This window comes from Callorhinus ursinus, unplaced genomic scaffold, assembly GCF_003265705.2.
Source record: "Callorhinus ursinus isolate GAN/ISIS: 27379988/994484 unplaced genomic scaffold, GSC_fseal_2.0 scaffold14, whole genome shotgun sequence".
Lineage (NCBI taxonomy): Eukaryota > Metazoa > Chordata > Mammalia > Carnivora > Otariidae > Callorhinus > Callorhinus ursinus.
In genome coordinates this window covers 7,166,885-7,181,050 of record NW_027397076.1, presented here as the reverse complement: position 1 = coordinate 7,181,050, position 14,166 = coordinate 7,166,885, and the positions used below count along the sequence as shown (strand labels likewise).

At 41.1% G+C, this 14,166-nt stretch overlaps 1 protein-coding gene across 1 annotated transcript in view; it reads right to left on the bottom strand.

The window, feature by feature from the left end:
• Nucleotides 1-12,262, bottom strand: part of PAH (phenylalanine hydroxylase) — a 67,957-nt gene extending 55,695 nt beyond the window's left edge. Inside the window, exons 1-2 of the mRNA XM_025881301.2 lie at nucleotides 12,107-12,262; nucleotides 6,540-6,647 (exon numbers count right to left, since the gene is read on the bottom strand). Of these exons, the coding sequence (XP_025737086.1) occupies nucleotides 6,540-6,647; nucleotides 12,107-12,163 (165 nt within the window). The 5' untranslated portion in view covers nucleotides 12,164-12,262. The remainder of the gene's footprint in view (nucleotides 1-6,539; nucleotides 6,648-12,106) is intronic.
• Between the last annotated feature and the right edge of the window lie 1,904 nt (nucleotides 12,263-14,166).

Here is a 14,166-nt window from a genome sequence, read left to right as displayed (position 1 = left end):
TATTTATTTATTTGACAGAGAGAGAGAGAGGGAGAGAGAGAGCACAAGCAGGGGGAGCAGCAGGCAGAGGCAGAGGGAGAAGCAGGCTCCCCGCAGAGCAGGGAGCCCGATGCGGGGCTCGATCCCAGGACCCCGGGATCATGACCTGAGCCAAAGGCAGACGCTTAACTGAGACACCAGGCACCCCAAGAGTAAACATTTATTCAGCTCTTACCATGTGCCAGATACTCTTACAAATATTTTACATGCATTAATTCATCTGATTTTCATAGCAGCCCTATAATATAGGCTTATTGTTACCTTTATTTTAAAATAGGAAACTAAGCCACTAAGAGCTTATATAACTTCTCCAGGCCCATCCACCTCATACACAGTGCAACAGGGTGTTGAACTTAAACTGTTTGGTTCTAGACAGTATACTCTTAATCCAATGCTGTTCTACTTGTTGGGACCCTAAACCTAGGTTATAACTGGTGGTCTGGAGCTCATAATTCTAAAATGCATAACTATAGAACAGCAAAATATTAATAAGCCTTCCTTGAACAAGACCCCCTGGCCAAATACATTTGGGAAATACTGAGTAACAGAACATTCTCCTCTGCAGGGCTTCCTGGAGATAAATATCTTCTCTGCAGGGCTTCCTGGAGCCTTTAATATGTGTATATGTAAAATAGCTTTCCAAAATCTAGATGTAGAATTTCCCAGACATATCCACACTTGGAACGCTCTTCTCATAAAATACCTAATTCTAATGTATAGAATTCGATAGAATATTGTTTAGGAAACACTGCATATAGTTTAGATTCTTTCATTGGTTTTGCCTTTTATTACCTTTGGCTTCATTTTATATGGTACAGAAGTTCAGTGTCAACTACAAAATTTAGGGGTTTTGTTTCTATTTCCATCTAATGCTTGCTCTTCCACCTCATTCACCCAGATATCATGAGAGATATAAATACACAAACACACTATGGTCACCACAGTCTCTCTGCTCTACCAAGCTACTCTGCTTTTCACTAATGGCCCTGCCCTGACTCTTGGTCAGTGCCATTTGCCTGTGAATGCTCACAAACCATATTAAATAATTCATTCTAGATTTTTTTACCTCGTTCTGGAAAGAAAAATTAAAAATCAAGACTTTGGACTCTCTCTAGTCTTCTAACAGATGTTATCTTCTCATGTTTATAATTTTTCCAGGATTTCTGATAGGGCTCATAGATCACATGTGGAAGGGATAAAAGAAAAGACATTGTATGAGCATCTTCTGTAGGCTCAGAGACATATCACACATTTTATGTAGCATATAAAATCTCATGGCTCCCTGGAGGTATGAATCATTAGCCCCACTTTATAGATGAATAAACACAGGCATATGTGTTAAATGATCTGCCAAAGTCAATGAGATCTGGGATTCGAACTTCATAGTACAAAATCTATGCTCCTAATACTCTTTATATCACAACATGTAGCTACAATGGCATTTGGAACAAAAGATATAAACTCTTGATAAGTGATCCTTTGAATCTTGATAAAGTCTTGGTCGCAGAAAGCTCCCTAATTCACCCCCTTAGAAGTATTAGATGGTGATGGGATAAAGTGGCTTCCCCAAGGACCCAAATCCTGAGATTTAGGGTTAGCATGAAAGCCCAGCCATATTTTCTTGGTTTTCAATTCTTTGTTCTGGCAGTCCCAGTTCAAAGATCATTCTCTTGAAAAGAAGACATGCAAAATAATGGTTATATTGTTTTGCTTTCTCATAAACAACTGATTTTTCTCTGATAAAAATGATAAGCCTGGGGTTTTAGAACCACAGACCCTAGGTCAATTTCTGAGGTTCTACCACACTGAGTATTTACCTTAAACAAGCTACTGAGCTCCCTGACCTTTAGCTTCCTTGTCTCTAAAATGGGTATGATATCACCTACCATCACTAAGTAACAAATGATTTAATTTATAGAAAAAATTAAAATATTCTGAGTATTAAATATGATTTATTTCATGGAAAGTAGTGGGTATAGTCCTTGGTGACAGTGAGAACTCCTTCCTTGGCAATAGCTTAGAGCAATGATTCTCATTCCTGATTGGGCATCAGAGTCACTAGTGAAATTTCAGAAAAATTCAAGAACAAACAAACAAAAATCCAAAACCCATAAAGGAAGTGACTGAAAATATTAATTACATTAGAATTTTAAAGTTCAGTATGACAAATGATACCATAAACCCAAGCAGAATAAAGAGACTAGGAGAAAATATTTGTCATCCACACAATGGTATTCAGATTACAAAAAATTGTCAAGAAATCAGTAAGAACAAGATAAAATTGCAGCAGAAAAAATCTAAATCTGAATGGACAAGTCACAATTTACAAAAGAATAAAATCTAAGGTCATGTAATATGAAAAGACACCCCATCATCTCACTCATAATCAGGGAAATGAAAATTAAAACAATAAATTACCACATCTCACCTACTCTATTGTCCAAGATGAAAAAGCAATAGTAAGCAAATAACCTTAAAAATATAGAGAAATGGGTGTTCCCACAGTAAACTAATGTTAGCATAAATTGTTACAAGACATTTGGAGGACAACTTAAGTTTCTTTTAGAACTAAAAATGTTGGGGAACCTGGGTGGCTCAGTCGGTTAGGCATCCGACTCTTTTTTTTTTTTTTTTGAGAGAGAGAAAGAGAGAGAGCATGAGAGGGAATAGGGTCAGAGGGAGAAGCAGACTCCCCGCTGAGCGGGGAGCCTGATGCGGGACTCGATCCTGGGACTCCCGGATCATGACCTGAGCCGAAGGCAGTCGCTTAACCAACTGAGCCACCCAGGCGCCCAGGTATCTGACTTGATTTCAGCTCAAGTCATAATCTCAGGGTCGTGGAATCAAACCTCATGTTGGGCTCTGCACTGAGCATGGAACCTGCTTGGGATTCTCTCTCTTCCTCTGTCCCTCCCCTCCCACCCTTGTGCTCTCTCTTAATTAAATTAAATTAAATTAAATTAAATTAAATTAAATTAAATTAAAATAAATTACAATGTTCATCCCTAGGACCAGCAATTGAAATTCTAGGTACCTACCCTAGAGAAATATTTGCACATTGCATACCAAAAAAATAAGAGGAAAGAACAGAGTACTGCAGAATTGCCTGTGGCTTCAGAAAATAGGAAACAATATGGATGCCCAAAATAGGGGGGTTGATAAATAAAACATGGTATATGCAAATTAAGAACTACTCTTCAGAAGTTATTAACTTGATCTGTATGTATCAACATTTATATATCTCAAAAACACTGTATTCAGAAAAAAAATACATAGCAATTGTTCCTGAACACTTCATGTGTAACTAACTACTCTGAGGGTTTTACCTGCATTAAGTCATTTAATCCTCAGAACTACCCTTCAAAACAGATGCTATTATTATCATGAGGAACTGAAGCACAGAGAAGTCAAGTGATTTTCCCAAAGCCACAGCCATCTCTCCTGAGTCCATGCTCTTGACGGCTCTACTGAACTGACCCAAAATATACTAAACTCACAATAATGCTGCCTTGGCCAGGAAGTTTGCAGCATGACAGGATTGAGGGGAGATCAGAAAGGACTACAGCAGCATCTTTAATGTTGTATTTCTTTTTTAAGAAACAGTATGTCAATTTGTAATTTTTGAAACCATAATCATACATGAAAAAAATGGAAGTGAACTTGTCAAGACGTGAACAGTGGCTGATGTGGATGAGGGGAATATGGGTCGTTATTTTTCTTGCACTTTGATACACGTTTCAATTTGAAAGAAAGAAGGAAAACCTGGTGACAGATCCCTTTCCCTCAAAGAATAGGAGGATGGACACACGATACTTGCATTAAAAAAAACAAAAACAAAAAAAACTCCAGAAGAATCCAGATGTGCAGGGACAAGTGTATTTGGCAGAGAGGTGTGAAGTGTCAGAGAGAGCTCATGGCTTGGAAATCCAGGATCCCATCATCAGCATACATTAGCTGTGTGACCTTGAATGAATAACTCAACCTCTCAGAACTACACTTCCTTCATGCAGAAAATGCAGTAATACCTCCTCCACCAGGTTGAATGGGGACCAAATCAAGGATCCTCCATGCCTGGTTTATCACATGCTGTGGTTCTTCGGACACTAGAATTCAATTTTCTATCTTCCTTCAACACTTTGAATGAGTATAACTTAACTCTGCATTTTGCCAGTCTGTTAAAAAGGGTAGAAGGGATGCTGGTCTGTACAATTTCTAGAATAACTTCTGAAATATATTTGGAAAAAACACAACACACACTAACAAGAAACCCTTCACCAATCCCAATAGAGTGACTTTTGTTTCCTCCTCTGTGAATGTGTATAATTACCACTTATTGACCATGGCAGGTGAGTTTTGAATAATGCTTTAAAAAGTTCAACCTGAGTATGTACATGCACACACACACACGCACACACACACATGCACACACACACCCCTCCCCTGGGTGCATTTTATCTAGTCTTGGTAATTTAGTTACTTGTGGTTTATTTATTAGGTTGAAAACATCCTGTTAATTTACTATTATTTAATTTATTAACTGATTAAGGCTTGACCTCTCAAGGGGAAAATTCTGACTAACTGTATAATACAAAGGCTAAAATGTTGCATAGGAGCATTTTACAGATACATTCTTCCTCCCGAACAGTTTGTCATTCAGAAAATACTCTGTATCTCTTCTCTGGGCTCATGGTTTTCTCTCATTCAGGTAGACATTCCCCTCCCCACCCCACCCCCACCTCCTTGAATAGCCAAGTTCAACATTTTTAAAAACAGGCTTTATTTTTTAGATAGATTTTAGATTTATAGAAAAATTGAGAGTATAGTATGAAAGATTTCCATATACTCTTTTTTTTTAAAGATTTTATTGATTTATTTGAGAGAGAAAATGAGAGAGAGAGAGAGAGAGCATGAGAGGGGGTTGGGTCAGAGGGAGAAGCAGACTCCCTGCTGAGCAGGGAGTCCGATGCGGGACTCGATCCCGGGACTCCAGGACCATGACCTGAGCCGAAGGCAGTCGCCTAACCAACTGAGCCACCCAGGCGCCCTCCATATACTCTGCACCCAGTTTCCCCTATTACTAGCATCTTATGTTAGTATGGAATATGTGTTATAATTAATGTATTAATACTGATGCATTTTCATAAACCAAAGACCATAATGTATTTGAATTTTTTTTTAGTTTATATCTAATATCCTTTTTCTGTACTAGGCTCCCATTCCAGACCCACATTACATTTAGATGTTATATCCCTTTAGGCTCCTCCCTTGAGTGTGACAATTCCTCAGATGCTTCTTGTTTTTGATGACCTTGATAGTTTTAAGGAATATGGGTCAGGTATTTTGTATAATGTCCCTTAATTGAGGCTTGTCTGATGTTTTTCTCATAGCTAGCCTGAGATTATGGTTTCAGAGGAAGAAGACCACAGAGGTCAAGTACCATTTTCATCAAGTCATACCAAGGGTTCATCCTACCTACATGAGTAATCACTGTTGATATTGACCTTCATCACCCGGCTGATCTACTGTTTGTTGGGTTCCCCACCCCCTTTCCATCCTGTCCTGTTTGGAAGAAAGTCACACTGTGCCACCCACACTTAAAGAGTGAGAAGTGATGTTCTTCTTTGAGTACAGACTATCTACTTAAATTATTTGGAATTCTTCTGCATGGGAGAAATGTCTCTTCTCTGTTGATTTATGTATTCAGTCACGAGATATAATTTAAGGACTTATTTATTTATTTGAGAGAGAGAGAGAGCGTGTGCGCAAAAGTGGCAGGGGGGAGTTCAGAGAGGGAGGGAGAACGAAACCCAAGCAGACTCTGCACTGAGCCCAACCTGGGGCTCCATCTCATGACCCTGAGATCGGGATGCCAGCTGAAACCAAGAGCTGGACACTTAACCGACTCTGCTACCCAGGAACCCCACGAGATATAATTTTATTAAATAAAAATTGGGGTAAAAAATTAATTGGTTCAAAAATATTCCTTCTTAAAATCTAGGAGAAAAAAAATAAACAAATAAAACCTAATTTGCTTTGCTTCTATTTAAATTTAATTTCATTCTTTATTGAACATTAAATATGTATAAAACTGGTCTGTAGAGGATATACAGATGACTGAGCTGAGGTTCCCTGCCTGAAGAAACAGGCCCAGACAGAAAATGTATATACGTAACAAGGCAGATACGTGCTGCAGTTAAAAGTAAAGTGCTTTGGGAGCACCGAGAAGATAGTAATTAATTCAGGGAGAGCTTGATAAAAGAAGTCTGAAACCAGGGCCAGCTTTCTGTGCATGCAACTAGTGCCTCTGATTCTGATTATGAATGGAGAAACAGCAGTCCAGCTAGAATGACTTCACTAAAGTCACACAGTTGGTTAATGTCAGCGTCTAAACTGAAAATCAAGTCTTCCAGTTCCAGATCCCATGTTCTTCTTGCTGCACTCAATTAGAAAATGACCCAGAAGTCCACTACACATTATCCAAGGCGGAAATGAGTACTTACCTCAAATAAGCGCAAGACTTTGGCCAGGGCACCAACTTCTTCTTTGAGTGAGAAGATCAGAGATATGGCACCATTTTGATTGGAGTTGTCTTCAATATAGCTTGTTTCCTACAAGATGAAGCGCTTTTGGTTAAAATATTTTCCTGTGAAACCTCCAAGGCAGAGGCCGGCATGAACTCTCTCTTACAGTCAAGGCTTGGAATACAATAAGCTACATATATTCTACACAGAATATAATTTCTGGTGGAAAATAAGTAAGTCAAGGGAAGTGATATTTTCAATGATGCTCATATGTCAGAATTCAATTTTAGAAAACTTCAATTATTCACTGATGTCACCAGTCATCTATAGATTCAATACCTTTTAATGAGCACCTACCAAGTGCCAGACACTATTAGGACTCTGAAATCCACAAATGAATAATCCATAAATGACTAAATGAATGAGGAGCTCAATACTTGGCTTACTAGACACATACACCATAGAAAGATCCTTAGAGATGGTACAATACAGTTCAAAAAGTATCCGGGAAAACACTGAAAAATATGGCGTGGAAAGTACTAAAAATGGGTGTTTGAGACCAATGATCTGGGTTGAAGTCCTCTGTCTCCCAGTTATCAACTGAAACACTTTGGGCGGATAGCATGGCCTTCTAAGTTTCCTTATCAGGAAAACCATGCTAATCATAGCCCTGTCAAAGCAGTATTCACATAATGAAAAAAACAAAAAGATAAAACAGCTTACATATAAAAATGATGGAAATATTATAAACACACAATAATGACTTCTTGGCCTTTGGCAAAGATCTCAGGAAAGCATCACACTCAGGAAAACATTGTCTGGTATGCTAGGATCTAAGATATCCAGTTATTGAAAGAGTCACAAAATACATAAAAGTAATACAAATAACCTATCAGAAGATGGATGTCTTATACTACACAGCAAAGTTTGACATGGATCTAGCACTTTCTACATGCACATGACAGCGAACTAAGGTGGGATTAGGTTTGGCATTACAGAGTTTGCTGCAACCTTTAAAAATTGTACAGTCAAGTTTTACAATAATATATAAAGTTCCATATGTGCCCACAAATCAACAGCATGTATCTAAAACTAGGAAGAAAAGAAACCGTGCAGAACAATTACTCTCTTGTAAGGATATTACTCTCTTGATGAAATTAGTGGAATGGATGTTACATCACCTCAGTGAGAAGGCTGTGTTGGGCGGGATCTCCCAGTGACTCAGCATAATAAGCCCTGTATGAATATTGATGACCCCTAGAATGAAATTCTTTTCATCAGAAAAGTCAGATTTTCCTGGAACCTCACCCAAATAGAGGTGGGGGTGGCAAGAACCAAAATTATAAGCAGGTGTAATTAAAGGGAGTTTCACATGAATTGGAAGACTGAACTGTTATACATCTCTAAATAGACCATGATATTATCTTTCTTGAAAAAAGTTTTTGTCTTTTTAAAAAATTCCAGTATAGTTAATCTACCACTTCTTAAGAGCCTATAATGTCCCAGGCATTATAATAAGCTCTTGATTTAGATTCTTATTTAATTTTGATACAATTTAGGAAGGAGGTTTTATTATCCACCAAGTGTCCACTTTTATTGACAGCAATGTGAAGCCTTAGAGAAGGTAAGTAATTGCCTACGTCCACGACTCACAGCTTCTTCTTGCAAGACCCTGTCCATCCTCTCCCTCTCTTAAACCCTGCCAGAGATATGCAGAGGAGTCTGACGTCAGTCCTCTTCCTCCCAGAGAACACTGAGCCCTTAGTCCTTTCTGGTTTCCTTGAAATGGCAAAAGATTTCCACTTCTGGTTCAATTGGCAACATTCTCTTCTGTTGGCCTCTAAGAAAACTAACACGTTTCAGATACACCTCGACAGACACCACCTATGACTGGGGCAATTCAGGCTTGAATGCACCCTTCCTCAAGACTCCCATCACACCACCTTCCTGCTCCTGTGCTGGTCCAAGTCCTATCTGATCTTCTCCAGAAATGACCCTCGGGGTCAGGTCCTTCTTTTGTTCCTACTGCTACCACACTAATCCAGCTCTTAGTGATCTGTATCGATCCTGCCCTAACAGAATTTTGCTTGTGTCCTTCTTCTACTCAGTATTCTTCAAAGGCTCCCCATGGCCAGCAGGATAAAATACCTCTTTCTGATATTCAGCAGTATCTTGGGACCTCATTGCCTGAGGCCCACCCACAGGAACCGCCTCTCCAGCAAACTGGCTTTCTCTTTTCTTTTCGGCTCCTCATTAAAGCAAATGCCCTGCACCTCTCTCCCTCCTCCCCTTTCACATATCTTAGCCTGCCTCAAAATCCCTCTTTGGGTCTCACTTCTGCCAGGAGACCACTGTATTCCCCAGCTGAGGTGAACAATCCCTCCTGGTTCTATGCATTCCATTTGGCTTCTGCTGCCCAGGTGGGACTTGACTCACAGAGCTGGCCCTGTCTTTAGAGTTCATCTAGTTCCACCCCCTTATTTTGCAGATGGGAAACTATGCCAGAGAGAGAAAGGTGTGACTCCTCTGAAGCGACACAGGTGGTGGGTAGCAGGTCAATAACCCAGGCTCCTGAATATCATTCTGTATAATTCCTTCTGCTATGGGCACTATGTCCCATACTATGCCCCTTATCTCTTATAGACCCGTTATTCAGTACCACCCCTGACAGCCTATGCTTACTCACGCCTGTCCCCTTCACTTTCTCCCCATATGCTTTCTAGATCAGAGTTTTTCAATGAGTGTTCCTTGTTTCTCCCCTTCAAAATCACCTGGGGGATTCTTTGTTCCAGTGCAGATTCCTGGGCCCCACCCTAACCTAACATTTGAGTATCAGGGGTAGGATCTGAGAATCTGCATTTTCAAAAGATCCCAGATGATTCTTAGCCACAAAAGATTTTGAAACCACTGATAAATGCACAGCCTATTTTTTTTAATTATGACTTTTCCCAAATGTGTCCGCAAATTCACATTTACCATATGATAAGGTACTTCTCTTTGTCATTCTTAATATTAATAATAGGACTTGCCATTGAATGAATATCCACTATGTGCCAGGAGCCATACTTGGTGATTTTTATAGTTAATAAGCATCATCATTGGCAGCAACTAGCACTGTTATTAAGAGTTAACATGTAATTAGCTCATCCAGTCCTCACAATAGCACCATGAGGTAGGTGCTATTATTTTGCAAATGAGGAAATAGACCTTGTTAGGTTCAGTGAATTGTCCAAAGACACCCAGCTAATGAGCTTGAATTTGAACGTGGATCCAACAATTCCACAATCCTTATTCTGCCTCCCAGTGACAGACCCAACTGAGACAACAGCTCCCTTTTTCAAAACTTGAGGGATCTTAAATGAAAAGAAGCTCATGGAAGTTTGTGATACGGTGTGTGGCCTTGGGTGGATTTTGGTTCCAATCTTGCTATGTTGATCCAGCATGGGACCTTGAGCAAATCTCTCCCAGAATATATTTTTGGCTCATAATCTATACCTTATTTGTTTTCAAAAGACGTGTGAGTTGACTTAGAAACATCTATACCCAGGATGGATAAAAGTAGAGAAAAGTAGCTCAGAAACAGATAGGAAGAAATAGGGCAGGGAAAATGAACTTTACTAGCACCACCTATTTTTCTCCACAGCTCTTTTCTCTACATGAAATTATGTGTCCATTTGATTCGTTTTTGTTTTGTTTCTCTCTTCCACTAGAATATGTTTCACTGGCGCAGAAACTCTGCTGTGCCCGGCACATAGTAGGGACACAATTAGTCTCCTGTGTGAATGAAGGACCCAAACATCTTTTGCAGGGTTGTCATGCCTGTTGTGTGTGTAGAGCACATGATATGTCACATGCTCTCCAGCCTTGTATCAGAATTATTTCGGGTGTGTGCTATTCATCTGGGTCGGGAGCTTCGAGAAGGCATAAACTATGTCTTTTTTGCAGACTGTCAGAGCTGGAAGGAATCCTAAAAACTATTCCAGTCCTATCCCCCCAATCTACCGCCACCTCAAATTTTCCAGATACAAAACTGAGCCTCTTCACCCTAGTTAGGTGACTTCCCCACTACACAGCTTCAGTAAACCAAAGACGAGAGCTCACATCTCTTGACTCCATGTCCAGCATCCCTCCGTGGTGTAGCTGTCCCCAACCACTGTGCTTTACTCAGTGCTTGTCTCTCTTGCCAATGTTGCAGACACATTTTGTCAAACAAACAAATCAGTTCTGGCTAGACCTTATGCTCCAGGAATTTTGCTAAGAGTGTTACAGAAACTGTTTCATTGAATTCTCATCCCAAGTCTAGGACATGGGTATTTTTATTCCAATTTTTCAAATGGATAAGCCTGAAGCTTTGCAAAGTTCAATACCCTGCTTTCAATGCAAAGGTATTACCCAACCTGTTCTAAACCTTTCTCTCTACCCCCAATCATCAAGAGTAACAGTCTGTGGTTCTCAGTCTTCTAACTGTTCTATAAATAAAGCTTTAAGCTCCCATGGCTCCCTAACCAGATCACTGTCCCACTTCCTCCATTGCCAATGGCACTGGAACTAAATGATGACAGAGCCAGTCTCTGTTCTGGGATCTGTTTGTTGCCCATGCTATCCCTCCTCAACAGGAAGTTCTGTCTATCAAGCACTGCATACCTTTTTCAAAGGAAGTCTTTCTTACAGGACTCAAAAAAAGTCAGTCCAAAGTTCTGTGGTTTCTCTAGTTATACTAAAACATCAACCATTCTCTCCGCTCCAGCCTGTGTGTTCTCTAGATGGCTCTCACTAATCCTGCAGATGACACATGTCTGTAAAGTCATGTTACCTCCCAGGGCTGGGCTTTAAGTCTGAATCCTAGAACCTGGGAGTGTGAAAAGTCAATTAAAGAATGTGTCCTGCAAGTTTGCACCTCAAGAGAAAGGCAATGAATCCCAGAGAACAGAATACACCCTGAGCATTATCCCCAAGTCACATCTAGGGCTCTCTCACATTCCCAGTCCAGGGCTGTCTTGTTCATTTTCCTCTGTTTAATTTTCTCGTTCCCCAGGTATGAGTAAGTCTGAGATGTCCTCATGCCTCATTTTCTCCCAAAGGTGAAAAAAGGATAAAATTTCTTACAATTTTGCCATTTTGATAGCTAGCTGAGAGCACTTCATAAATATGACAGGAGAGCAGATCTAGAAGAATCCCCTCTCCCATTCCAGATCATTATGAACCAGCCGCTTCAGGGTAGGAAAGAGAAAACAGGCAACAGAGAGGGACAGTGACTTGTCCAAAGACACACAGCTAGTTGGGAGCAGCTCTGAAAGCCCGATCCCCACTTTCTAAAGCAGCACTCTTTCCCTGAAAGCCCCACAGGATAGATGTCCTTCCCTAGGGAACAGTTGTTGAGGACCTGTGTTATCTGTTGCCTTCCTGGACATTTTCATCACCTTCAATTAAATTCAGACTCCTCCGTGAGCTTAAGGGAGTAGGAAACAACATTCCTCAGACCCTTTACCACCAGGGACCAAGTTCCCCTCCCTGCGCAGCGTGCAGCCGGGCCAGCTCTGGCTCACCTGTGCGTAGGAGAGTTTCTCGCCAGAGCTTCCGTTCCCCAGGACCGTAGCTGACATGCTGGCTCCCTTCGTGAGTAAGGTCTCTAACTCTGGGGCGTCGGTGGCAGGCAGTTTTGCAAACAGCACGTGCTGCTGAGGTTTTTAACCTGGCGTTAGGAGGGGAGGACAGATTCCAAAGATGTCCCCTGCGAGGTACCGGCCACAGTAACGCCCCCAGTAGGCGGTAGGCGTTGTCCTGACGCAGTGGGCTCCAGGTCATCCAGCGGGGCCACCCCGAGAGGAGGGTGTGGCAGACGCCGGGAGGCCGGACTTGGCTTCAGGCCCTGGATAGAACTTGGGGCTACCTGTGCGCTGGGGATTAGGCAGGGTTGGCAAGTCCGTGATTCAAGAGCACGGGAAGCGGGTTCTTTGCAGTGCGAATAACCTGGAGATCTGCTGATGACAAAAATTGTAAGAAATAATCCTTTCTTCCCTCACCCGCCTCCCCATGGGAGCAGAGCCGGGATCCTAATTTAGATTTCGATTAGGGGTCGGGGGCAGGGTCCTTTCTATTAACCATTAAGCCAACTATCTTTTTGTGCTTTGACTTCAGAAAGCTACATAGAGGTAGCACTGTAACACTGAGCACAGCAATAAAGAGCAAAGGTAAGGGCACAACCTGGGCTGCAATGCATTCACATGTCCTTGAGCTGTTTACCTAACTGCTGAGAGCGCTCAAAAGACAGTGGTAGAGCCACCTTGCCAGGATCTTGTGAGAATACGAATAAGAATGAGGTCATGCATTAAACATTTAGTACAATTCTTGCCACATAGCTAAACAATAAATAGAAGGTACTGTTTAAAAGGATGTGACAACAAATAATCACTGAGGATCTCTACTGTGGGCCAAGCAGTATTCCAGGCACTGAGGATCAAGCAGCGAATGAAGTAGAGGATCCTGCCTCCCCTGCCAGGCTGCCATTCTGTGTGCAAGACAGAAAATAAATTAATAAATAGATGTAGTCAGAGCTAAGCCTTCAGAAGAAAATAAAACAGGGGGAGGGGCGAGGACTGAGCTGGTGGGTATTGAAGAGTGGACTCCTTCAAACAGGTAGGAAGATGTCATTCACCCCCATATTTTCAGATCAGGAATCTGAGATGAGGCATTCATTGCCAGTGGGAAAACAAAATTTAAAAAGGACACTGCTAAGTCAGAGGTTCAGAAAAGATGTGAAAAAATCGGGGCATCAAAGCCTTGAGGGCCTGCTTAATATTTACCCAGGATAGAAAACAAGCCAATAATAGAGGTTGCAAGAAATCCACCCCCTTCCCCTCCCACAGTTCTGTGACAGAGTTTCCAAGCATCTGCCAAAGGAAAAAAAAATTCTCATATTTGATATTCAAAACCAATGGACTAACTCCCGGTTCCACCACTGAGGAGCTGTGTAGCTTTAGCTTTGGTCAAATCCATGCCTCAGTTTCTTAGTCTTTAAAATGGGGTTTTTAAGGATTGTTGTGGAGGATTCCTTGAGCCTCTATGATGTGCCAGGCTGCCAAGAATAGAGACATAATTAAGTGTAATTTCTGTCCAAAAGGAGTCCTTGAATGTCTGATTCATATTTTCTATGGTAAATTGGAAGATCCGTGTTGTTGAACATGGAAGAGCAAACCCTGACTTCCACCCTCAGGAGAATCTGTATCCTTTAAATGACTCCAGTGTTTTTTAGTGTGGGAGACATGAAATAAAGAGTTTTTCTGAGCCCCAGGACTGCCTGACAAGCATCGTTCATCCTTTGCTATTGCAGGCATACTGAGAACAATGGATGGGACAGCACCCATACTCTAAGGGCACGCAATAAATGAAAGCAGACAATGAAGGCTACTTATTTACATGCACACTGTATGTTGGTTGCTGTGCCAAGATCTCCACACACATAATTTCATTTCTTCTGCTCAATAATCCCATGCCCAATGTATCCCCACTTCATAGATAAGGAAACTGAGACCCAGGAAGTTTAAATAAGTAGTCCAAAATTGAACTACATTTCACCCAATTCTAAGACACTGGCTCTTAAATACTC